General features: G+C 48.5%; 1 protein-coding gene across 2 annotated transcripts in view; it reads left to right on the forward strand.

Annotated features, from left to right (window-relative positions):
- LOC147637727 (arginyl-tRNA--protein transferase 2-like) overlaps positions 1–25,979 on the forward strand; it is a 39,169-nt gene extending 13,190 nt beyond the window's left edge. Inside the window, exons 3-7 of one of the 2 annotated variants that reach the window (XM_086799561.1) lie at positions 23,153–23,191; positions 23,310–23,460; positions 23,630–24,829; positions 24,988–25,282; positions 25,403–25,979. In XM_086799561.1, coding sequence (XP_086655687.1) covers positions 23,153–23,191; positions 23,310–23,460; positions 23,630–24,829; positions 24,988–25,282; positions 25,403–25,417 — 1,700 coding nt within the window. In that variant the 3' untranslated portion in view covers positions 25,418–25,979. The remainder of the gene's footprint in view (positions 1–23,152; positions 23,192–23,309; positions 23,461–23,629; positions 24,830–24,987; positions 25,283–25,402) is intronic. The other variant, XM_086799560.1, reaches the window with a different exon arrangement.
- The last annotated feature ends 1,253 nt before the right edge of the window (positions 25,980–27,232 follow it).

Consider the following 27,232-nt stretch of genomic DNA (forward strand, 5'->3'; position numbering starts at 1 on the left):
CGCATTTTTCCATATTTTTTCCCATTTTTCCTAGTGGTGGGAGGGCTGCCAGAGGGTGCCTAGAGCAATACAGTGCTGGCCGACTGTATGTTCATCAGTCGTCGGCCCACTGGGCTGCTGGCCGACTAGATTTCACCAATCGTGGGCATTCATGTGCTGGCCGACTGCATTTATGCAGTCGTGGGACTTTTTCCAGCAGTCGTGGGCACTTTATCTGCTGGCCGACTACCCTCTCTAGGATGTATATATAGCCCCTTTGCCCCCACCACTTTCTCATTCAGTTTTTTCCGGGATCTTGTATAGAGAAGAGTTTACACACCTATCTCTCTGTGTTTCTTGTGCTGATTATTTTCTGCAGTCTACTTGCTCTTGTCTACCCAAGTTTGGTTATCATTTCCGCTGCATATTCTGACATGGTATCAGAGCCCTAGGCTCTAGACAGATCTTGGGCGTTTTCTGAGCAAGAGGGGGAGCAACAGGTTGCTGATTGGTGGACTGTTTCGGGCTGAACGGGAAGAGAAGGTGCAAGAGGAAGGCGGGCAAAGGTGCTGGACAGCCACTTGCAGGTTTTCAGATTTTTTTTCCCACCCACCCACCCTTTCAGGTTACTCTCCACGATGGCAGATTTACTAGAGATGGCTGAGAAGCACGTGAAGATTCCAACTCTCCCCACGTTCCCAGTGGATCGTCAGTTGGACGGGTCCAATTACGGCATCTGGAAGGTCATGATGGAGTCGGTTCTGGAGTCATATGACCTTGCTGATTTTATTATCATAGGGGTGCCACGGCCGGAAGCTGAGGAAGGGGAGTTATTATCGACGAGGAAGGACCGAGAGGCACAGGCACACATGTGGGATCGTGTCAACGCCAGGGTCCGGTCGTTTATTTTCCTCAATTGCACACCACCACAGGTAATCAACCATGTGAAGCACATGACGCTGGCGAGAGGCATATGGGAGCACTTGGCTTCTTTGTATAACAGGGTGTCACCCATGAAACGGATATCCTTGGAAGTGCAGATGCGGGTTATGAACCCTGCAAAGTCTTCGACGATGCGGGAACACATTAACAAGCTGCAGGCCCTTCAGCAGGAAGTCCTTCAAGCTGGGAAAGAGATATCATCCGAAGATATGGCCATCACTTTACTTTCCCACTTGCCTGGTCAGTATTCTGCTTTCTATTCCTCGTTGATCACGAGTGGCAGGCTCAGCACCATTACTTGGGAGGAGCTTGTGCCAATGGTCTTGGACCAGGAGGAACGTTTCACGAACCCTCCTCACGGCGGAGGTTCGGAGGCCTTAACTGGCCAACGGTCGAAAGGCCGTAATACCAACAAGGGCAAAGGGAAGGCTTCACCGGAGAAGTCTTCTGAGAAGAAGCCAGATCCAGAACGAGAGAAGCTGAAGGCCGAAAGATCTTGTAATGATTGTGGCGAGAAAGGCCACTACTGGAGGAAGTGCCCTAAGCGGACAGGGAAGAGTGCTGATTCCTCAGCCTCAGCTGCGAAGACTCCGGCATTTGTGCACTTAGAGATGGTGGACTCTGATGCTTCATCATCTTCGAGCAAGGAGGCAGTTGGCTTCACCGCGAAGGATACCCGGGAATGGATTCTCGACAGTGGTGCTTCCAGGCACATGACTCCATCCCGTGACTTCTTTCTGGATCTGAAACGGCAGTCAGGTCGTATCTTTATTGGCGATTACTCCACTATTCCGATACATAGTGAGGGCCGGATGGAGATTATTCCCGACGGCAAGGGGGGCAAGCATGCTTCCCGTGTTCTTTATGTCCCTGCTCTGGGTTTTCATCTTTTGTCAGTGCATGAGGTATGCAAGACTGGCTTTCGGGTGGAATTTGAGGAGCATTCAGTTGCTCTAAGGGACCGTGAGACAGGTAAAGTTGTTTGGGAAGGCCATGTGGAGAATGGCATCTACAGGCTCTCTGCACTCTCCTCATTGACAGGCTCTCAGGTCGGAGATTTGTGGCACTTTCGTTTTGGCCACTTAAATGTGGATGCTTTGAGGCGCGCCTTCCGGGACCAGATGGTGGTTGGCTTGCGAGATGTTGGTAATAGGCAAGGACGTTGCAGTTCTTGCATACGTGGTAAGCAGCACAGGGAATCCTTTCCGAAGCAGGCTTCCAGGTGGGCTTCGAAACCATTGGAGTTGATTCACACTGACTTGTGTGGACCACAGCAGATACCATCCTCCTTGGGAGGATCTCTCTACTTCATGCTGCTTCTTGATGATTGTACCAGATTCACGTGGGTCTACTTTCTTTCCCAGAAGGACTAGGCTTTTGCTCGGTTCAAGGATTGGCATGTGATGGTGGAGAAAGAGTTTGGATTCCAGGTTAAGACTCTCAGGGCTTACAAAGGAGGTGAATTCTCCTCGACTGTATTTTTCAGGTTTTGTGCAGATCATGGCATCAAAAGGGAATTGGCCAATACCGGATCGCCTTCGGAGAATGGAGTTGTTGAACGTAAGAACAGGACTGTGGTGGAGATGGCGAGGACCATGCTGGAGCATCGTGATCTTCCTCGTCCACTTTAGGGTGAGGCTGTGGCAACGGCTGTCCATACCATTAACCGCTCTTCGACGACTTCTGTATCCCATATGACTCCATTTGAGGCATATTTTGGCAGGAAAGCCGATGTCTCGCACTTCCGTGTCTTTGGGAGTGACGCGTATGTACATATTCCGAAGAAGCAGAGAGGGAAGCTTGACTCCAAGTCCCGCAAGCTGGTATTTGTGGGGTATAACTCTCTTTCCAAGGGATACAGGTTGTATGATCCAGAGAGGAAGGAGATTGTTGTCAGCCAGGATGTGGTCTTTGACGAGCATGTTCCAGCATCCACTGTCGAGGAGCCGCCACTTCTTGGAGATCCAGGGGAGTCTGATGATGATTCCCAGACTATTACTCCAGTTGATCCACCTCAGTCATCCCAGGAGGTTGAGCCCGCAGCTGGAGTTGAGCCCCCGCGACCACAGGAGGCTCCACGATCTGTTCGAGTACCTAGGTGGTTGTTAGACACCCTTCGGGAGTCAGGTGTCACGGAGCTACCCTCCGAGTGGACCACAGAGGACGGCCCTCGAAGATCACATCGAGTCCGAGATAAAAGCAACACTGCGGAGCTTCTTCAGGTGAACTATGCCTTGATGTCTCGTATCATGCGGGACAAAGAGCCCACTTCCGTAAAGGAAGCCCTTTCACAGGATACTTGGAGGAAAGCCATGCAGGTGGAACTTGATGCCATTGAGAAGAACAACACTTGGGAGTTGGTACTGAGGCGGTCGAAGCGGTCAGTCATTGGTGTCAAATGGGTCTTTAAGACCAAATACGCGTCTGATGGGTCGGTGGACAAACACAAAGCCAGGCTTGTGGCTAAAGGTTGTGCTCAGCGGCCAGGCATCGACTACGAGGATACCTTTGCACCGACAGCGCGGATGACCACGATTCGGACTGTTCTTGTCCTTGCTTCTTCTCAGAGGTGGCCCGTGTATCAGATGGATGTAAAATCTGCGTTCCTTAATGGTGACCTGCAGGAGGAGGTGTACGTTGAGCAGCCTCCCGGCTTTATTGTTCCAGGATCGGAAGGGATGGTTTACAGGTTACGTAAGGCCTTGTATGGTCTTAAGCAGGCTCCCAGGGCTTGGAATCAGAAGATTGATTCCTTCTTTATTCGGACTGGATTTCAGAGATCGGTTGCAGATCCGAACCTGTATCTCTTTCGGGAACGCGGCATGGTCACACTCATCATCCTTTATGTGGATGATCTCATTCTCACTGGCGGTCATGTGGAGCACATTGGAGTGACGAAGGCTGCCTTGTCAAAGGAGTTTGAGATGACCGACTTAGGCTTACTCCACTTCTTCTTGGGATTGGAGATCTGGCAGACCCAGAGGGGGTTTTTCGTCTCTCAGCAGCGGTATGTTCATGAGTTGCTTGAGGCCTTTGGGATGGAGAACTGCAAGCCTATAACTTCGCCGATGGACCCGAACACAAAGTTAACCGTTACAGATCCTTGTGAGCCAGTTGATGCCTCGCAGTACCGGAAGTTGGTTGGTTCATTGATCTGGTTGCTGAACACCAGATTGGACTTGAGCTTCTCCGTGGGGCTGTTGAGCTCTTTTATGCAGACGCCATTGAAGTCTCATTGGGACGCAGGATTGCGTATCTTGCGGTATCTGCAGAGTACGAAGGATCTGAGACTCTTTTACACAGGAGGGAATGGAGTCAAGCTCCAAGGATGGAGTGACTCAGATTGGGGAGGAGATCCAGACACGAGGAGATCTACTTCAGGATACAGTTTTACCCTCGGCTCAGGAGCAGTTTCTTGGAGCAGCAAGGGGCAGCCAACTATTGCCCTTTCTTCGACAGAGGCAGAGTATCGGGCTGCTTGTGGTGCTGCTTGTGAGGTTGTATGGCTGCGGAGGCTGCTAGGCGAGATTGGGTTTCCACAGAGGGAGCCCACAGTCATCCAGTGTGATAACCAGAGTTGTATAGCTATTGCTCGGAACCCGGTTTTCCATGCCCGGACCAAGCATATAGAGATACTGTATCACTTTGTACGTGAGAAGATCTTGGCTGGTGACATCTTGCTACTTTATTGTTCGACGGAGGACAATGCGGCGGACCTCTTCACGAAGTCTCTACCTCAGGCTATGCTCAGGCGGCACTCCAGCTCCCTTGGGTTGGTTTCACAGCCAGGAGCTGAGAGGGGGTGTTAGAAGTCATCTCCTGTCTATATTCATACACCAGGGCCTCTGTTGTGGGTGTGCCCGCCCTGTATATCATTTTTCCACACTCCCCGTATTTTTCCCTATTTTTTTCCATTTTTCCTAGTGGTGGGAGGGCTGCCAGAGGGTGCCAAGAGCAATACAGTGCTGGCCGACTGCATGTTCATCAGTTGTGGGCTGCTGGCCGACTGGATTTCATCAGTGGTGGGCATTCATGTGCTGGTTGATTGCATTTATGCAATCGTTGGACTTTTTCCAGCAATTGTGGGCACTTTATCTACTGGCTGTCTGCCCTCTCTGGGATGTATATATAGCCCCTTTGCCCCCACCACTTTCTCATTCAGTTTTTTCCGGGATCTTGTGTATAGAGAAGAGTTTACACACCTATCTCTCTGTGTTTCTTGTGCTGTTTATTTTTTGCAGTCTACTTGCTCTTGTCTACCCAAGTTTGGTTATCATTTCCGTTGCAAATTATACAAAAATGTCACAGGAGGGCGTGTGGAGGAGATATCGCGTAAGCCATCCACACTGCACTCTGGAAGAAAGTGTGCCAACTGCGGGTACCGTGACAGAAAATACTCGAAATGAGTAAGATGTAGTGGCTCGCAGGTGAGGAAAATAGTCCGAATCGCCCAAGTGTCGGGTTCGGTCACATGCGGGCTGCTGACATGTATGCGGTACACCTGAGAGGCCGGGGATGCCGGGATAGGAGAGGCCGGAAGACTTGGAATCCACCCAGCATCGGCGGGAAGTGGCACTAATTCCGGAGTGAGGGCACGAGGAGGGCTGTGTTCGGGAAGAACAGCCTCGGGGATCTCGTCGATGTAACTCAGGTAAGAGATGTGCATGTTGGGTTCCTCCGGAAAGTTGTCCATGAAGCATGCACGTAGAGGGCAAGAGCACACAGAGTATGTGGTGTGGGCAAAGCCAGGAAAACCCACGAACAGCCCGGAAGAAAGGCGCCTAATCGCTGGGGAGGAGGAGGCGAGCAAGAACAAGGCGGCATCCTGACAGCCGAGGGGGGGGGGCAAGTGGTGGTTTCCGAATCGCCCAAGGTGGCAGTTCACACCAGCGAATTCCAAATGGACGCCCAGCGCACGCCCAGTGGAAGCCCGGTGGGTTATGCACACCTGTTGGGTTTGTTTGGTTTTTTTTTTTGTTAAAGATCCACGTGGCAACAGTATGTATGATTAATTTTTTTTTTTGGTTGTTTTCTTGGTGGTGTAAAGGTGATGGGCACGTCGCCGAGTGGATCGATGCGCCGCTTCGAAGAGCCCCGCCGACTGGATTGCGCCGCGTTGAAGGGCTCCGGCAGCGACTAAGCGAAGAGAAGGTGCTCATCGGCGGTGAGGGCTCCGGGCCGACAACTGGCAGCGAACGAAGCGAAGAGGGGGGGGGGCTCCATATTCAGCAACGAAGGGGCAATTCCCGCCATTTGTGAACGCTTATCACCACCAGTTAGCAGGGAGGGAGAGTAGTCCGGAAATACAGCAGGGGTCCCTCTCTGCTATACACACTATGCGTGTGTATGGGTGTGAGACCTTGTGTTCTTGTTTACATTACTTTGAGCAAGGATTCACGCCAAGTCCACCATCGCTCTGCTTCTTCCATACAACACCGAGAGGAGAGGTGGATGAGGGAGTACCGCGGAGAGGGTGAGGGCTTCACAACCCACGGGTAGGAAAAAATTTGCTCTGATACCACTGTGAGGATTATGTTGTTAATCCTTCATATTGTGTACTAATTACTAAAGTAATTAACTTAGAACAAGAACCTTCAAGAGAACACTTGAGATAAGATTGAATTGACTTGTTGTTATTAAACTGAGTACAATAGGTCTCTTATATAAGAGATGAAGAGACACATTTGAAGAGGCATGTCCTTTGACGAAAGGACATGACCTTAGACGAAAGGGTACATCAGCAATGAAGAGAGAATTTGATACATAAATACGTCACAATCGTGACATCTGCTTTTCCTTTCAGCAGCGGTTTCTACTTGGATTCGAGTCGACCACCCACCGTTGATTGGTCTTATGGCTTCCGCCCCACAACCAATTCTTCCTCACCCCCACAGGCCAAGAGAATCATCAATTTTTCACAAGACCAGCTCATTTCTCTCAAACACGACATTGACATTGTGGTCCATACCACCCTTGTTGCGACAGTTTCTGGCTCCCACCCCTCACTCGCAAGCCCGTGAATGGCTTCTGGCAACTCACTGCTCTCCCTTCGGAGCTGATTGTGCACTTCCAGGATACACGTCTGCTTGGTTGAGGTGTCTTCCAAGTGGACTTTCTTTCTCCGGAAGCTGCTTCTCAGGTGTTGGCTGGCAACCCCTTTCCTCTAGGCCCTAGAAAGATTTTCTTCTTTCAGTACCACATGGGCTTTGATCCATGGGGTGGAGGATCAACGGCTTACCCGGTCTCATTGCGGTTCCCTCCTCTTCCTCGGTCTTATTGGAAGCTTTTAAGCTTCCATAGGGGCATCTTTTGGCCAGGTTTTAGAGGTACCCAACCCTTTTGCAGCTCTTGCCTCAAAAGATATGAATCCTTCTTTGGAGGATGAGGCTCTGCAAGCACAAGATTTGGATCCCTCACAAGAGGATGTAGCATTATAGTCTATAGATACAGGATGATTGCACCCTCGAGGATGACGCAGCAATCGCATTATCATGGTACTCTCCAGTTTTGAGGACCAACCCTCACTTTTCCCTAGAGTGGGAACGAGAGTTAAGGTTTTCATTGTCAGATTTTTCCTTCCTTCCTATGCGAGACGTACCTCCATCTCTAAAGGGGGTCCTTCGTTGACCACGAGATCTAGTCATTCCTACTTTGAGTCCTTATGAGGATTGTCTCATGGAACATTCACGGTCTTGGGGGTTTTTTTCCACGTCAGTGGAAACAGATTGTCAAGACTCAGCTTCATAGTGCAATTACAGGTGGACCTATGGATGTATTGCTCTTGCAAGAGCATAAATTGGATGCTAGCCAGCGTGGATCAGGCAAGCTTCTTTCAGGACACACCTTTTGGTCGCCAGCCATTAGTAACAAAGGTGGTGTTTGTATTTCTGTTTCGGGTGTGGTTTTGCCTTGCGTCATTGGACATGGTGTCATTTGACCTGCGAGAGCGGAGTGGATCCTTCTTATGCATGTTTAATCATGAAGGGTAAAAGGAACCCTTTATGTGTGGGGGTGGGTGCATGGCCACGTACCCACACCCCACCTTGGAACTGGCCGCCTCCATGCAAACTAGAGGGGCCGGCCAGCTGTGGTCGTGTGCTCTCTCTCCAACACCTACAAAGAAGCGACCATCTCGCCAGCTAGGGGAGGACTGTGCAGGCGACCATCCTATCATCGTTCTCTCCACTTTGCAGGCGACTACTGGCGGCTGCGTCCTTCCTTTGCAGGAGGCTGCGCTTCTCTCCACGGGCGGCTGCTCTCTCTCCACAAGAGACTGCCCACTCTACAGGCGGCTGCGCCACCCCATAGGCGGCTGCAGCCTGGCTACTTCTGCCCTCCCAGGCGGCTGCGCCTCCCTCAGGCGGTTGCGCCCTCTTCTATAAGCGGCTGCGTGGGGCTGCGCTCCCCTCTACAGGCGGCTGCGTGGGGTTGCGCCTCCCTTCCATAGGTGGCTACAGGCGGCTCTGCGCCTCCCCTCTTCAGGCGGCTACGCTTTCTACACAGGCGGCTCTGTGCCTCCCCTCTTCAGGCGGCTACGCTTTCTACACAGGCGACTGCTCCTGCTCCTCCTCGACAGGCGGCTGCGCCCTATTTCAGCAGGTGGCTGCGCTCCTCTCCACAGGCGCTTGTTCTCTCTCTACACAGGCGGCTGCACTCAAACCTCCAAGCGGCTGCACTCAAACCTCCAGGCGGCTGCGTACTCTTCCCTCTTTCCAGTAGGCTGCTACGCCTTGGTGTCCATCTCTAGTAGTTGCACCTAGATGCATCGGGTAATTGTCTTCCACTAGCGGGCTACAGGTAAGTGGATTGAGATTTAAGTAAAGGACTTTGATGTAAATCTGATAAAGGTTACTCTCTAATGCTAACACCCGTTCGGTGCCGGGTAGTCCAAGCTTCTGGAGAACCACGGTCCATGGGTGCCGAGATCGGGAGAGCCAGGCGTTAGTACGGGAGCGCCTGTTTGTGCGAGGTCCTGGAACACCAGTGGGGCGCTCTCCGCGGATTCCAGTGAAGGCATAGGACCGTAGAGACTAAACTACACAAGTGGATTGCTCTTCTTCGAACGTCTACTTCGAGTCTCTTGTTTGGTACTGTATTCATCTCAGTTGTACATGGACATCATCTGGTTCTTTGAACCCATGGAGCATTGTATCTTTTAAATACTCCCAATAATATATCATATATTGAGGGGGAGGTCGGCCCGTTCCGGCCCCAGTGCTGGTGTCCATTGATCAACATTTCATTTCATTTCGATTTTCACTAGTTATTAAGTTGTTCATTCAATTTGTGATATTTAAGTGGTGCTATTACGCGTGTGGGTGTCCAACGGAGTCTATTCCCATTTGACGGGATCGGTTTCATTGGTATTAGAGCACGGTTATTTCCCTCTTCTTAGTGGGGAAATGAACCTGTGTATTGGACACCCCACTTCTAGCACTTTTAACACAATGGACAGCCAAGGCAACCCTTTGGAAGTGCCTAATTCGAGGGGCCCATCAAGTGCCTCGCGTGGTTCTGATGCTTTACAAGGAAGGCACAAGCTCCTTGAGAGGGTAAATGATAGTGATTCAAGGGGACAACTGTCTCGAGGAAAGACAGTCATGCAAGAAGAAGAACCTGATGCAATGAGGGCTGAATTGGAGCATATGAGAAAGCTTTTGCAGGCAAAAGAGCAAGAGCTGAAATTTTTGCATGAAGATCCCCATGTGCAAAGTGCCACTGAAGCAAGGAAAGCCGATGCAATGGTAGACGTGACTTTTGAGTCCATGGCACGGGAAGTGGGCAAGAAGCCAAGGGAGTTGGCACTTTCCTACCTCCTCCGCAAAAGTAACATCAAAGAGGGGGAAGATGGAGAGCTTGAATTCAAAAATCCATCTTGCTTGAAGCATGGAGATCCCGCATCTCAAAGGTTGAGGTCATATATGCATCTTCTCCACAAGACACAAAGGCTGACAGGTATATGTATGCTAGTGCTCATGGAGGGCATGATGGTCACATGCATTCAAGACATGTATCCCAAGGAAGGGGTGACAGGTCTGCCACTAGAAGTGCTTTGCCTACTGAGTTGTCTCATGGAGAGACATTGCCTTATGCAGCAGGAAGGTCACATGCATCTGATTCTCAAGTTCGTGGAGCACATGCCACCGTGCTTCATGAAACTTCCATGATGGCCCATGGAGCCCATGTAGATAGGTGGGCCCCGTTGGATAAAGGGAAAAGAAAAAGAGAGGACCATGAGCCTCATGCCAGAAAGCTCAAGGAATTTAAAGCAGGTGACAAGTCCGTTAAGTTTGATGTTTTTCATGGAGAGCATGATGCTTCCAAAGTGTTAGCATTTGTGGCACAGTTTGACATTGCGTTTAGCGATGAGGACTTCACTGAGAAGTCTAAAGTATGCCATGCTAGCATGTTCTTGAAGGGGACCGCTGCTCATTGGTGGATCACTGAAAAGATCACCAAAGACCCCATTTGCACCTGGAAAGTGTTTAAGGACAGATTTTATGCTCAGTTCTTGCCACCAAATGCGGAGCATGTTAGAAGTCATCTCCTGTCTATTTGTATACACCAGGGCCTCTGTTGTGGGTGTGCCCGCACGTATATCATTTTTCCACACTCCCCGTATTTTTTCCCTATTTTTTCCCATTTTTCCTAGTGGTGGGAGGGCTGCCAGATGATGCCAGGAGCACCCTATTGCTGGCTGACTGGATCTACATCAGTCGTGGGCTTCAGGGCTGCTGGCCGACTTGTTTTGATCAGGCGTGGGCATCAGATTGCTGGACGACTGCATTTATGCAGTCGTGGGATTTTCTCCAGTCGTGGGCACTATTTGCTGCTGGCCGACTGCCCTCTAGGAGTTGTATATATAGCCCCTCAGCCCCCACCACTTTCTCATTCAGTTTTTCCGGGATCTTGTGTATAGAGAAGAGTTTACACACCTATCTCTCTGTGTTTCTTGTGCTGATTATTTTCTGCAGTCTACTTGCTCTTGTCTACCCAAGTTTGGTTATCATTTCCGCTGCATATTCTGACATGGTATCAGAGCCCTAGGCTCTAGGAGATCTTGGGCGTTTTACTGAGCAAGAGGGGGAGCAACAGGTTGCTGATTGGTGGACTGTTTCGGGCTGAACGGGAAGAGAAGGTGCAAGAGGAAGGCGGGCAAAGGTGCTGGACAGCCACTTGCAGATTTTCAGATTTTTTTCCCACCCACCCACCCTTTCAGGTTACTCTCCGCGGTGGCAGATTTATTAGAGATGGCCGAGAAGCACGTGAAGATTCTGACTCTCCCCACGTTCCCAGTGGATCGTCAGTTGGACGGGTCCAATTACGGCATCTGGAAGGTCATGATGGAGTCGGTTCTGGAGTCATATGACCTTGCTGATTTTATTATCATAGGGGTGCCACGGCCGGAAGCTGAGGAAGGGGAGTTATTATCGACGAGGAAGGACCGAGAGGCACAGGCACACATGTGGGATCGTGTCAACGCCAGGGTCCGGTCGTTTATTTTCCTCAATTGCACACCACCACAGGTAATCAACCATGTGAAGCACATGACGCTGGCGAGAGGCATATGGGAGCACTTGGCTTCTTTGTATAACAGGGTGTCACCCATGAAACGGATATCCTTGGAAGTGCAGATGCGGGTTATGAACCCTGCAAAGTCTTCGACGATGCGGGAACACATTAACAAGCTGCAGGCCCTTCAGCAGGAAGTCCTTCAAGCTGGGAAAGAGATATCATCCGAAGATATGGCCATCACTTTACTTTCCCACTTGCCTGGTCAGTATTCTGCTTTCTATTCCTCGTTGATCACGAGTGGCAGGCTCAGCACCATTACTTGGGAGGAGCTTGTGCCAATGGTCTTGGACCAGGAGGAACGTTTCACGAACCCTCCTCACGGCGGAGGTTCGGAGGCCTTAACTGGCCAACGGTCGAAAGGCCGTAATACCAACAAGGGCAAAGGGAAGGCTTCACCGGAGAAGTCTTCTGAGAAGAAGCCAGATCCAGAACGAGAGAAGCTGAAGGCCGAAAGATCTTGTAATGATTGTGGCGAGAAAGGCCACTACTGGAGGAAGTGCCCTAAGCGGACAGGGAAGAGTGCTGATTCCTCAGCCTCAGCTGCGAAGACTCCGGCATTTGTGCACTTAGAGATGGTGGACTCTGATGCTTCATCATCTTCGAGCAAGGAGGCAGTTGGCTTCACCGCGAAGGATACCCGGGAATGGATTCTCGACAGTGGTGCTTCCAGGCACATGACTTCATCCCGTGACTTCTTTCTGGATCTGAAACGGCAGTCAGGTCGTATCTTTATTGGCGATAACTCCACTATTCCGATACATAGTGAGGGCCGGATGGAGATTATTCCCGACGGCAAGGGGGCAAGCATGCTTCCCGTGTTCTTTATGTCCCTGCTCTGGGTTTTCATCTTTTGTCAGTGCATGAGGTATGCAAGACTGGCTTTCGGGTGGAATTTGAGGAGCATTCAGTTGCTCTAAGGGACCGTGAGACAGGTAAAGTTGTTTGGGAAGGCCATGTGGAGAATGGCATCTACAGGCTCTCTGCACTCTCCTCAGTGAGACAGGCTCTCAGGTCGGAGATTTGTGGCACTTCCGTTTTGGCCACTTAAATGTGGATGCTTTGCGGCGCGCCTTCCGGGACCAGATGGTGGTTGGCTTGCGAGATGTTGGTAATAGGCAAGGACGTTGCAGTTCTTGCATACGTGGTAAGCAGCACAGGGAATCCTTTCCGAAGCAGGCTTCCAGGTGGGCTTCGAAACCATTGGAGTTGATTCACACTGACTTGTGTGGACCACAGCAGATACCATCCTTGGGAGGATCTCTCTACTTCATGCTGCTTCTTGATGATTGCACGAGATTCATGTGGGTCTACTTTCTTTCCCAGAAGGACCAGGCTTTTGCTCGGTTCAAGGATTGGCACGTGATGGTGGAGAAAGAGTCTGGATTTCAGGTCAAGACTCTCAGGGCTGACAAAGGAGGTGAATTCTCCTCGACTGTATTTTTCCGGTTTTGTGCAGATCATGGCATCAAGAGGGATTTGGCCAATACCGGATCGCCTTCGGAGAATGGAGTTGTTGAACGTAAGAACAGGACTGTGGTGGAGATGGCGAGGACCATGCTGGAGCATCGTGAGGCTGTGGCAACGGCTGTCCATACCATTAACCGCTCTCCAACGACTTCTGTACCCCATATGACTCCATTTCAGGCATATTTTGGCAGGAAACCCGATGTCTCGCACTTCCGTGTCTTTGGGAGTGACGCGTATGTACATATTCCGAAGAAGCAGAGGGGGAAGCTTGACTCCAAGTCCCGCAAGCTGGTATTTGTGAGGTATAACTCTCTTTCCAAGGGATACAGGTTGTATGATCCAGAGAGGAACGAGATTGTTGTCAGCCGGGATGTGTTCTTTGACGAGCATGTTCCAGCATCCACTGTCGATGAGCCGCCACTTCTTGGAGATCCAGAGGAGTCCAATGATGATTCCCAGTCTACTACTCCAGTTGATCCACCTCAGTCATCACAGGAGGTTGAGCCCCTAGCTGGAGTTGAGCCCCCGCGACCACAGGAGGCTCCACGATCTGTTCGAGTACCTAGGTGGTTGTTAGACACCCTTCGGGAGTCAGGTGTCACGGAGCTACCCTCCGAGTGGACCACAGAGGACGGCCCTCGAAGATCACATCGAGTCCGAGATAAAAGCAACACGGCGGAGCTTCTTCAGGTGAACTATGCTTTGATGTCTCGTATCATGCGGGATAAAGAGCCCACTTCCGTAAAGGAAGCCCTTTCACAGGATACTTGGAGGAAAGCCATGCAGGTGGAACTTGATGCCATCGAGAAGAACAACACTTGGGAGTTGGTACCGAAGCCGTTGAAGCGGTCAGTCAAATGGGTCTTTAAGACCAAGTACGCGTCTGATGGGTCGGTGGACAATTGGTGTCAAATGGGTCTTTAAGACCAAGTACGCGTCTGATGGGTCGGTGGACAAACACAAAGCCAGGCTTGTGGCTAAAGGTTATGCTCAGCGGCCAGGCATCGACTACGAGGATACCTTTGCACCGACCGCACGGATGACCACGATTCGGACTGTTCTTGCCCTTGCTTCTTCTCAGAGGTGGCCCGTGTACCAGATGGATGTAAAATTTGCGTTCCTTAATGGTGACCTGCAGGAGGAGGTGTAAGTTGAGCAGCCTCCCGGCTTTATTGTTCCAGGATCGGAAGGGATGGTTTACAGGTTACGTAAGGCCTTGTATGGTCTTAAGCAAGCTCCCAGGGCTTGGAATCAGAAGATTGATTCCTTCTTTATTCGGACTGGATTTCAGAGATCGGTTGCAGATCCGAACCTGTATCTCTTTCGGGAACGCGGCATGGTCACACTCATCATTCTTTATGTGGATGATCTCATTCTCACCGGCGGTCATGTGGAGCACATTGGAGTGACGAAGGCTGCCTTGTCAAAGGAGTTTGAGATGACCGACTTAGGCTTACTCCACTTCTTCTTGGGATTGGAGATCTGGCAGACCCAGAGGGGGTTTTTCGTCTCTCAGCAGTGGTATGTTCATGAGTTGCTTGAGGCCTTTGGGATGGAGAACTGCAAGCCTATAACTTCGCCGATGGACCCGAACACAAAGTTAACCGTTACAGATCCTTGTGAGCCAGTTGATGCCTCGCAGTACCGGAAGTTGGTTGGTTCATTGATCTGGTTGCGGAACACCAGATTGGACTTGAGCTTCTCCGTGGGGCTGTTGAGCTCTTTTATGCAGACGCCATTGAAGTCTCATTGGGACGCAGGATTGCGTATCTTGCGATATCTGCAGAGTACGAAGGATCTGAGACTCTTTTACACAGGAGGGAATGGAGTCAAGCTCCAAGGATGGAGTGACTCAGATTGGGGAGGAGATCCAGACACGAGGAGATCTACTTCAGGATACAGTTTTACCCTCGGCTCAGGAGCAGTTTCTTGGAGCAGCAAGAGGCAGCCAACTATTGCCCTTTCTTCGACAGAGGCAGAGTATCGGGCTGCTTGTGGTGCTGCTTGTGAGGTTGTATGGCTGCGGAGGCTGCTAGGCGAGATTGGGTTTCCACAGAGGGAGCCCACAGTCATCCAGTGTGATAACCAGAGTTGTATAGCTATTGCTCGGAACCCGGTTTTCCATGCTCGGACCAAGCATATAGAGATACTGTATCACTTTGTACGTGAGAAGATCTTGGCGGGTGACATCTTGCTACTTTATTGTTCGACGGAGGACAATGCGGCGGAGCTCTTCACGAAGTTTCTACCTCAGGCTACGCTCAGGCGGCACTCCAGCTCCCTTGGGTTGGTTTCACAGCCAGGAGCTGAGAGGGGGTGTTAGAAGTCATCTCCTGTCTATTTGTATACACCAGGGCCTCTGTTGTGGGTGTGCCCGCCCGTATATCATTTTTCCACACTCCCCGTATTTTTTCCCTATTTTTTCCCATTTTCCCTAGTGGTGGGAGGGCTGCGAGATGATGCGAGGAGCACCCTATTGCTGGCCGACTGGATCTACATCAGTCGTGGGCTTCAGGGCTGCTGGCCGACTTGTTTTGATCAGGCGTGGGCATCATATTGCTGACCGACTGCATTTATGCAATCGTGGGATTTTCTCTAGTCGTGGGCACTATCTGCTGCTGCCGGACTGCCCTCTAGGAGTTGTATATATAGCCCCTCAGCCCCCACCACTTTCTCATTCAGTTTTTCCGGGATCTTGTGTATAGAGAAGAGTTTACACACCTATCTCTTTGTGTTTCTTGTGCTGATTATTTTCTGCAGTCTACCTGCTCTTGTCTACCCAAGTTTGGTTATCATTTCCGTTGCATATTCTGACAGAGCAAACTCTCACCCAGAAGTGGATAGACTTGAGCAAAGAGATAATGAAAGTGTGCAACAGTATGTCAACAAGTTTTGGAAAGTGTTGCTTGAGGTAACTCCTTTTATGCAAATCACTGAGGATGAAAGAAAGAGGAAGTTTCGCTCCGGATTGCAACCAGCTTATCGTTCGGGCAATGAATTGCACCCAAAACATACTTTGCAACAGCTTACAGCCTCTGCTCTTGCTACGGAGCAATTGGTGCTCAAAATTAAGCAAGATCAAGGCGGTTCAAAGGGCAAAGACAAGGCTGTCCCAAATCTGCAAAAAGGTGGACAGCCACCTAAAAAGAACTTCCGGGAGATCCAGAAGGGAGGTAAAGCTGAAAATACCTCATCTAAAGATCAAGGGCCAAAGAAGAACAAATTTGGCTTGACCCCCGAGCAAAGGGAGCAATATGCCAAGGAGGGAAAATATTTTTCTTGTGGCAGCAAAGAGCACATGTTTCGACAATGCCCTGACCGCAAACCAAAGCATGAGGATAAGCAAACCAAGGCTAATGTTCATGCAGTTCCCGATATGCAGGGAAACACAAAACATAATGCAAAAGAGCGGATGGTATGCAAAGCTTGGGGTCAAATCAAGGATCAGCCCGCCTTATTCATGTTTGATAATTGTGCAACCGATAACTTCATCTCTATACAAATGACAGCTGCCTTGGGTATTGAGGTTGAGAACATGGGACCTCAGATTGAAGCAGAAGCTGCCTTTGTTGGTAAAGAGGTGCAGGTTACCCCATTGATAGGGAAGTTGCGTATACATATCCAGGGCTACCTTGATAATGAGCATTTCTTAGTTGCACCACTAAATGGATGTGATGTATTGCTGGGCAAGCCATGGCATCATAGGCTTGAGCCCCGCAAAGAGTACAAGACCAACATGATTTCTTTTATGCATAGAGGCCGCATGCATTTCATTGATGCTGGCAAAGAAGGGACTCCATCCCACTTGTACCTCACATCCAGATTAATAAAGCAATGAAAAAGAGTCTTTCTGCGTACTTGGTTTTTGTTCGTGATAGCATTGTACCAAGTCATCAAAATGTGCATGCTATGACTTCAATGTGTGTCGTATGAGCATGAAACACAGGGTTCTTGGCGATGGCGATGCAACTCTGATTGTCACACCAAAGAAGATTAGATCCTGTAGGAGGACAGCCAAGCTTCTCCAATAATCTCTGCAACCAAATCGCCTCACATGCAGCATAACAAACCGCACGGTACTCCGCCTCTATAGAGGAAAGCGCCATAGTAGGCTGCTTTTTACTGCTCCATGAAATGGCTCCAGAGTCCAAACCCGAGTGTAAAAACACAACCAGTGGTCGAACGTGAGTATCTGGATCTCCAGCCCAATATGAATCAGACCATCCAACAAGAGTGCATCCTTGGCCATAGAAGATGCCAAAGTCCGGAGTGCCACGCAAGTACCGAAGAACTCTGAGAGCACACCGCCAATGCTGCTGACGGGGTTTGGATGAGAAAGAACTCAATAAACTAACTGCGAAACATATGTCCAATTGGGAGTAGGTCAACCAAACCAAACAATCGAAGAGAACTCGATACTGTCCTTGATCAATCCCTGGAGAAGCATCAAGTAGAGAAAGCTTCTCACTAGTATCCATAGGAGAAGATACTGGTCTGCATCCAGTCATCTGAAATCTGTCAAGAATCTCCGGTGTGTACTTTTGCTGAGAGAAGAAAATGCCCTTCGAGGTCTGCCAAATCTCAAAGTCGAGAAAATAATGCAAAAGGCTAAGATCCGTCATCTCAAACTCTGTCTCCAAAGCATCCATGACAGAACGGATCCTCACATAATAAGAACCTGTAAAGATGAGGTCATCAACATAGACCACAATGATAACAATCAACCCCCTCTCAAGGAGGATATAAAGGTTTGAATCTGCACGAGAACGGCGCAGGTCGAGCTTCTGAATGATACAACAAATCTCGGCGGCTGATCAACATAAACCTCCTGTGTAAGCTCTCCATTTAGGAAAGCCGACTTGACGTCCATCTGGAAAACGGGCCATCTAAAATGTCCTGCAAGAGAAAGAACGGTGCGAATGGTAGTCATCCAGGCCGTCGGAGCGAAGGTCTCATCGAAGTCGACTCCAAGGCGCTGAGCGTAACCCTTGGCAACCAACCTTGCCTTGTGCTTGTCCAAGCTGCCATCAGCTCGGAACTTTGATTTGAAGATCCAGTGCACACCAATCACCTTACGCTGTAGTGGCCTAGGCACCAAAATCCAAGTGCCATTCCGTTCGATAGCATCCAGCTCTACCTGCATAGCATGACGCCAAGGCTCATGTGAAAGAGCCTCGTCCACAGAAGTGGGATCAGAAGGACCATTAATGATAGAGGACATAAGAGCATAATTAACAAACATGTTGCTCTCATGAATTTGTTTCCCTGTAACTTTGGAAGAATGACGGAGAGAACCAAGCGGAGGAGCAGAAGGAAGCTCACGTAACCCAGAATCACGAACTGTCTGATAGTATCATCCAGGCGCAGATCTGCTCGAACTCGCTGGAGGAGGAGCAGAGTCATCATCATTTGACTGAGAATCCATAGCTGGAGGTGTAACAGAGGAGGAGGAGGAGGCGGCGGCGGCGGTGGAGACGGAGGTGGAGGAAGAAGAAGCTCACCACCCCCCTCTGAAGATGTAGGAGTCTCGTCGAACACCACATCATGTCTCATTACAACTTTGCCGGCCCGAGGATCATAAAGACGATATGCCTTGGACACAGTGCTATATCCGAGAAAAGTCATGCGTGGAGACTTCGAACATACGCCGAACAACCAAATATCTGGTAATGAACAACGGAGGGCTTCTTAGCATGGAAAGCCTCATATGGAGTTTTATCTGGAAGAGCAGCAGTAGGAGACCTGTTCTGAATGTAGACAGCAGTGGAAGCCGCCTCAGCCCAGAAACGTTGAGGTAATGAAGAATGCTCAAGCATAGCACAGGCCATCTCCATAATGGTCCTATTCTTCCTCTCTGCAACTCCATTCTGTGATGGAGTATATGCTGTAGTAAGTTGTCTCGAATGCCATGGGTCTTGCAATATTGCTGAAACTCCTGGGATGTAAACTCACCCCCTCCGTCGGTCCTGAGAGCCTTGACCGAGCAATCGGTCTCTTTTTCCACCTCAACTCTCCAATCACAATAGTACTGAAAAGCCTCATCCTTGGTCTTCAGAAAGAATACCCAAGTATATCTGGAAAAGTAATCCACCATCACGAGCATGTACAACGCCTTACTCAAAGACGCGGTACTCATAGGACCACATAAGTCAACAAGAGCAAGTGATGTCGAAGATCTGTGTGTCGCCTCCTTCGGAGGAAAGGCGGCTCAGTGTTGCTTCCCTTGTAAACAAGAGGAACAAGTAGAAGATGGAGCCTTGATGGTCGGTAAACCCTCAACCAACCCATCCTTTGAAGCTTGCTGTAGAAGCTGATAGCTCAAATGGCCAAACAGATTATGCCAAAGAGCAGCAGAAGCACCAGAAAAAAGCAAAGCGGTCAACTTGTACAGACCACTATCTTGGACTCCCTGAGCCAAGATGCTACCAGTCACCTTATCACGAATGGTAATCTCATAACGAGAGAAGATCACCTCCGCACCCTGAGATGTAAGAGCACTCACTGACAAAAGGTTAAAAGCCAAATTTGGAATGTACAGAACGTCAGAGAAGTATGACTTGTCCTCGGAAGAGCGGAAGATGGGGATGGTGCCATGTCGCCTGACCTAGCAGTGAAGTCCTTGAACCAATCTCGATGGGCTGTCATGTGAGCGGTAGCACGGCTATCCACAATCCACGACCGTGATGACTGAGAAGTCACAAGAGCAAGTATACGACGAGTACCTGCTAATAGAAGAGTGCCGTCATTCTTCTTGGTCTGAGACACGGCTGTAGAGGAAGAGTTCTTTGCTGCTTCATCCCGCTTCTTCTTGTGACATTGGGGCGATTCAGACCCTTCTTGCCACAATAATGACATTCAATGTCCTTGTTTTTAGAAGATTTGTTGTTGTCTTTATCCTTGTTGGTATCCTTGGAGTTCTTGTCAGAACCCCCTTTCCCTTTCTTTTGTTGATTCTTCCCTTTATCTCGCGCTGCCAAAGCTCCATCAGGGCCACCAGAGGTGCCAGTCCGCTCCTCAAAGCGAGACTCAATCTGCATAACGGAGGAACAGGACGAGGAGAAGACACAAGAGACTGAAAATATGCATCAAACTCTCTGGAAGCTTGGAGAGAAGCCGAATAGCCATGTCCTTTGTAGAGATGTCCTTGCCACAAATAGCAAGCTCGTCCCGGAGATCTTTCATCTTCGAGATGAAAGCAGATAAAGATGGAAAGGCGGAAACTGATAAGTTCATAAGTTGCTTTTCCAACGCCAAAATCTGACCCGGAGACTTAATCTCGTAGAGATCCGCAAAAGCCTTCCAAACTTCATGTGCAGCATCGGCTGTACACACATGAGAGAGAACAGAATCCTGACAGTTCAACATCAGAAAGGAGAAAACACGACGATCATTTGTCTGCCAAATATCAATCTGTGCCTGAGTCACACCACCGGAAGCAAGGGTGGGAGGGGTGGCATTGGCCGGTGTAATAAGCCAATCCCAGAGATCCACGCCACGCAAGGCCGATTTCACCTTCACCTTCCATAAGGTGTAGTTGGAACCATCCAACTTTGTAGACTCAGAGAACATATGAAGAGTAGTCGGAGTAGCCATCACAAAAGCTTGGGCTCAATCTCAGAAGAAGAAGTGTCCTCCACAGGTGCCAAGGGTGCCACCAAAGCCCGAACCACCACAATCCCCCTCTGCACAAGGGAATGTCAACCGGAGAGGAAAACACAGCCAAAGAGGGGCTGCTGTCCTGAAAAAACAAGCCGCCTAGATCCAAACTCCAAGTAGGAATGAAACGTTGATGAAAAAGTTACCTTCTGGCTGCAAGCGATGAAGGCAAACTGAAGGAGAACCAACCAGAAGAAGCTGTCCAGAAAACACAGCAAGAAGAAGGCTGCAAATCTGAGAAAAACGGAGAGGTTAAGGGGCTGTAAATACAGCTAAATCTGGGGCAGCAGATGGGATTGCTGAACCGGGAGCGATGATACCATGAAAGAGTGTACAGAGCGGAAGTAAAAGAGCACTAGAGTGTGTTGAACAGAGAGTGCAAGAGAGACAGAGATATGGAGCAACTATTCTGAATATACTAAAGCAATACAGTCCCAAGCAAGAGACACAAGCAGTCTCATAAGTGAGGGAGCAAAAGATAGACTAGGCAAGATACAAGAATGAGAGGCCAGCCCACCTATTTATAGGTGGGGAATGCTGGCCGACTGGAGCTACATATGCTAGCCGACTGGACATCAGTAGCTGGCCGACTGGGAAAAAACCATACGGGCTGGGAAAAATCCCAGAAAAATATGTAAAATAGGGGTGGCCAGCCCACAATCAAGGGCCATGCAAAAGGGACCAAAAGGACACCAGAAATGGGCAGAAACTGGGGATGAATGTGCTAACACTCTTGTGGGCCAATGTCATGACCCATGGGCTGCCCTCGGTGGCCCAAGTGTGGGGCAGCATGGGTAAACCCATGCACTTTATGCAGCTCGGTTTTAGGTAGATTTTGGGGTGCCTCAATACATGGCACCCCATTTGACTGGGCCCACAGCCAGTAGCTGGCCCCGCCCGCGGGTGTAGGCGCCTATGTATAAACACCGGGCTATATACATGCGCAAACATGGGTTGGTCACGGTTGTGCCATAGTGGAGTTGGTAAGGCATGTGCTTGGGATGAGGGAGGTACTGGGTTCGAATCCCACCTCCCACATGTCTATACATGTGATGTCTAGACATGTGTCTGTATATATGTTCGTAACATTTTGCACGGACCAATGTTTGGACATGGCACTAGGACTTCAAAAAATTTCTAAGTCCCAAAGCCTGATGACCGGCTACCGGGGTAAACACGGTGCCACGTATTGAGGCACCATGAAATCTACCTAGAGCCATGCAGCTCTACATGCAGCTACATTCTCCCTAGTGCCCTTACATCTAGCTACAACCTGTCATCATTCCAGAGGGTGACTCACAATACGGACTGGCATTGCTCCATGTTCGGGATTTGCACACCTGACCAAGACCATGTACGGGAAGTAGGGATCTCGGTGATGACTGGGTGGGGGGGTGGGGTAGCTCTTCTTCCATCCAATGTATTAGGATGTCCATAGAGATTGTAGCAGGTTGTCCACCCTATGTCTCTTCCGCCATTTAGTGTATTAGGATGTCCATAGACATTGTAGCAGGTCTCCACACCCCATAGCTCTTCCTCTATATGATTTATTAGGATGTTCATATAGAAATTGTAGTAGGTTCTCCACACCCCATAGCTCTTCCTCTATACGATTTATTAGGATGTTCATAGAAATTGTAGTAGGTTCTTATGATTCCATTCCTTTGTTCAGAATGGGTGCTTGTGTTTCTGCTACCTTTTCCTTTCCTTTGGAGCATGCATTTATCTATTTTACTCCAGCCTTTGTTTTGGAGTTAGTGTCGTTTCTGTAGCAAGAAGGTTCGTGTGGCTTTCTTTTCCATATCTTTACAGCAGACAAGGGGCGAGGAGTGGTGGTGGCGGCTGAGGAACGGCGGAAAGGTGGCAAAGGAGCAGAAGCGGCAGAGGGGGGGGGGGGGGGGGGGGGAGCAGGGCCCGGCTGGATGGGTGAAGCGGCTGATTGGATGGGAGAAACAGCAGAAGGCAGGAGTTGAAGGAGGTGGCAGGATGCACGAGGTGGTGCAGCTAGAAGGGGTGGAGGGCAGCACGAAAGAGATGGCAAAGGAAAAGAGGGAGAAGGGCGAAGGCGCGGTACAGTCAGAGGAGGGGTTGAAGGAGCGGGAGGCAGGTGCGCAACTGCGGGGCAGGGGAAAAGTTGGGGGGGGGGCATGGGGCTGGGGCTCCTGCTCGCCTGGAAGGATATACTCAATATAACATATCATTTGAGGGCCAGATCCTGGTCTCAGGCTGATTGCATGTATTCTCAAATGCATATTGTGCTGTCTCCCTGCTGCCGCCTCCACACCACACACTAGTTTCATCTAAGGATTCTTTTATACTACAGTGTTTATTGCTTCCACTGTCTGATTTACTAATGACTTTAGGAGCGGGAAAATGCCAATGAGACCAAAAGGGTACAATGTGTGGAGTTTATGCTAGAGCATCCCTGAGAGGTGTTTGTAACATGTAACGAAGAATGTTTTTATTTTTGATAGGAATGTGCTAGTATGAGCTTCTAGATGGAAAGACATGATATCTGCGTGATTGTTGGCAGGACTATGGGCTCACTCTTTGTCAGTGTACGATTATCAAGGTGGTACTTTTCAGGGCAGTATAACTCAGAATTTCATTTTGGTTCGGAATAACGCATGGTTGATGTTTTTGAAGTAAATTGTAGCCACACTAAGCTTCTCTATACGATTCTTCTTCAGATCTTCTAGATCGCGGTTGGAGAAGATCTGGTGTGTTCTTGTACAGGCCTGAGATGGAGAAAACCTGCTGCCCAGCATACACAATAAGGCTCAAAGTGGATTCATTCTGCATATCGAAGGAACAAAGTCGTGTAATGCGCCGGATGCAGAGGTTTGTGTGCATGGGTTGGGGATTGGGGGGGAGGGGTAAGAGTGAACCTGAGAACATGGAATGCACTTTGTGTGAAGTTTGTACGTGAGTATGGAAGTGGAGGTGATAGCAGAGAAAATTTTTCTGCATGTTTTCCCCTCATAATTTGAAGATTCTCACTGTACTGCAGGTATCTAGATGGAACTTACAATGGTCCTACTTCTGAGATGGAAGGAGATATGGAGGTGCTTGGCAGACAGATAAACACAGGGATTGAGGGTGATGATGTTTCCATGTCAAATAGACCTCGAGAAATCAATCACACTGATATGGATTGTGAAGGAATGTGTGCAACATCTTGGTCAAAAGGGAAACCTGTGGATACAGATGACACGGCAAGAGATCTCTGTAATGCAGTTGAAGTTGCAATCAAATCTTGCTCTTTGTCTGGCGAATATCCTGCTGATTTAGAGGTTCCAAAAGTAGCTTTGCAAAGAGTTAATCCATCCATGAGAAAACGGATAAAGACTTCATCTGGGGAAGTCCTTTATACTTGTAATGTTTCCTTCCTATGTGCTGCTGCACTATCAAAGTACAAAGGTCTCAACGTACATACCAAAACTTTCCAACAAGGTTACAGAGGCCAGGGTAGTGGTATCAGAGAGACAATTCCAGTTATGCTGGCTGAATTATTTGCTTCCAAGTTGCAGAACAAGGTTGGGATGCATGGCTTTGAAGTTGAAGCCTGCAAGGGTCACCTCAACTTTGTTCTCACAAATCATGATTCTTGGAAGACAGTAGATGCTTGTCCCAGCAAGAGCGTGGATGGTGATGTTGATCTATTGAACAGCAATTCAATCAAAAGGGTACCTGCTTTATCTCCTCGATCTGGGTGCATACAACCAAAACGTGTTCTTGAAGTCCGCATGAGGAGGTCAGCCTTTGATCCAGAAGAGTTTGCTTTGTACAAAAGGTATCAGATAGCTGTTCACCATGACAAGCCAGAGGATGTCAAAGAGAGCTCATATGTGAGGTTTCTAGTCAATTCTCCACTGACATTTGTACCACCCTCCAAAGCTGGAACTACGTTCTGTGGTTTTGGATCCTTCCATCAACAGTACTTGATCGATGGGCGCCTTGTCGCTGTTGGTGTGGTGGACATTCTACCATCTTGTCTGTCAAGTAAGTACTTGTTTTGGGATCCAGACCTGGCTTTCTTGTCCCTTGGAAAATACTCTGCTTTGCAAGAGATTGAGTGGGTGAAAAAGGCGCACACATTTTGTCCAAGTTTGGAATATTACTACCTCGGGTACTACATACATTCGTGTCCCAAAATGCGCTATAAAGGGGCTTATCGTCCATCAGAGCTTCTGTGTCCTGTGAGGTTCCAGTAAGTCTCACCTAAACTAAAGCTGATGGCCTAAGAATAATGATTTCATGTTACAGATGAGATAGTGTAACCTGGATACAATAAAACACATTCCTGTGTGTGTGCATGTGCATTGTAAGGGATGGTGAAAGCAGGCTTACCTAGTTGAATTGATGCAGGTGGGTACCGTTTGATGTGGCCCAGCCTCTTCTCAACAAACAACCGTTTGTCTGCCTCTCAGATTGCTTAGATGTTACTACAATGCAGAGATTTTCTAAAGAGATCTCCATGGAAGATGATTTGTCTGCTGCTATGGAAGATAATGGAGCTAATGATGAGCTCATAGATATGGAGGTGAGTCAAAAATTGGTTGACGTATCATCACAGAATGGCGGGGCAGCTAGTAGCAGTAAAGAATCGGAAGACGTAAGCAACATCTTGCTGAAGCTAGGCAATCGGTACCTGCAATTTAAGGTATTCTTCTGAAAGGACTGCATCAAATCTCAGGCTACAGGGGATAACCCTTTGCTTTTGTGTCAATCCTCACAGTTTTCAATCTCAATCAGACATCTCTAAGGCTTTCTAACTGAACAGGATTTCTTGTTTTGAAGCATTTGCAAGCATGGACGGCAGTGCCACAAAAGTACATAGATGCACTGGTATACGATCTGCGTAAGTACTCTCAAGTTGTGGGTCCCACTCTGGCGACAAAGATGGCATATGCATTAGGTTGATAGAGGGTACCGACAGACTGAGTTGCAGGTAATCACTGAGTTCGCACATTGCAGTAAAGAGTTGAATTTATGGGCTAATAATTGGGCTTAGCACTTGGAATTCTTGACTAGATAATGGCTGTAAGAACTTATGCTGGTAGTCCAGTTGGGGTGTGTATATTGTAAAGCTTTTCGAGTGGTACAAAAGCGAAGTTTCTTGGCCTTTGATTATAGGATGTCTGATTTGGTTGGGCATATTGTAAAGCTTTTCAGTGGTACAAAAGCTGATTTTCTTGGCCCTTACAGGGCTGTATAATTTAGTGGGTAATGCTTACACAGGCAATATACTGCAGTCCTCTGAATGGATTTGACAAGTTCGCTGTGGACCTCTATGTAAACCCAGGTTGCCTTTGTTTTGGAATTTTAAACATGTGGGTTGTTATTAATTCACTTTGACTTGCAGCCTTGTTCATTATTCTCTAAACCTAACTGGTCATGGTGGTCTGCATTTGCCAGTAAGTTCTATCTTCTATGTTATACATACTCTGAAGCTATGTTATCAGCTGCAATGATGCATCATGTTGCATTGGTGAACTGAGCTAGGATAACGTGGATGTGGGATAGGGGGGTTGCTACAGATTGGATCTATGCGTTGTGGTTGTCGTTTTCCTAATGTTCTCTCTGGTAGGCAATCAGCTGAAATAATGCATTATTTTGCATTGGCTGGAAAACTAAGCTAGGCTAATGTGATGGAAGAATTGTTACATTCATCTAGAAAGTCCAGTAGCAGGGTTTTTTGGGCATTTTGCTACCTTTTTGCTCGCTTTTTTTAAAATCATTGATTGAGTTATATAGTCTGCACGTGTTTGTGAAAGAACCACTATGTTAGCTACTCAAATGAGTTGAAGACTGAGGATCTTTAATTGGAAGGTTCTTGACAAAGCAATAGCTTGAAACGAGTTTGAAGATGAAATTGTTCTAGCCATGAATTTTAACACTAGTTTGGTATTAGGACATACGTGAATGTCTTGTCTTGGTAAGTTGCTGTTAACACATTCTTTTATTAATATTAGTCACCCACTAATATTCTGCAACAAAGAGTAAAGACGGCAGCAAAGAGTAAAGATGAACACACTAAATGGATGTACAATCAAGTTACGAAGCAATGATGTCTAAATCTACAATTTGGATGGACACCCATAATGGGTTACTTAGGGTGATTCTCGATCCATAAGCATGCGGTAGTAAGCTAGAATGAATCCCTTGTGAATGTACTTCACTCATGTATTATGAGATTAAGTATTGTATAAATAACATACCCTTTATGAGCGTTGGTCATCCACAATTGAAGTGTGAAAACACTTCCAGTCTTGGATATAAGTTAGTTTCTCTTATGATACAACACTCTTATTGTGCAATTGAGTCTTGCACTTGCTTCTCTTCTCTATGTTTATGCTTGTATAGTTACCATAGATGTGAGAGTGTGTGGCTATCTAGTAGACTATAATTGAGCATGTGTAACAACGGATTGAGAGTTGTACGACAATGTAGAGCTTTGTGAAAGAAGAGATTTGCATCCATCGCGGACATTGGTAAGCTTCCACGTTGTGTTGAGTCTTGTTCTTGCTTTCTCATGTAAATGTGTTTCTAGAAGAGACGAGAATATGGATCACAACTCATTAATTGTTGTCACCACTAATATTCTATATCA

This window comes from Cibotium barometz, chromosome 6 (assembly GCF_041138505.1).
Source record: "Cibotium barometz isolate CiBa-2024 chromosome 6, ASM4113850v1, whole genome shotgun sequence".
NCBI lineage: Eukaryota > Viridiplantae > Streptophyta > Polypodiopsida > Cyatheales > Cibotiaceae > Cibotium > Cibotium barometz.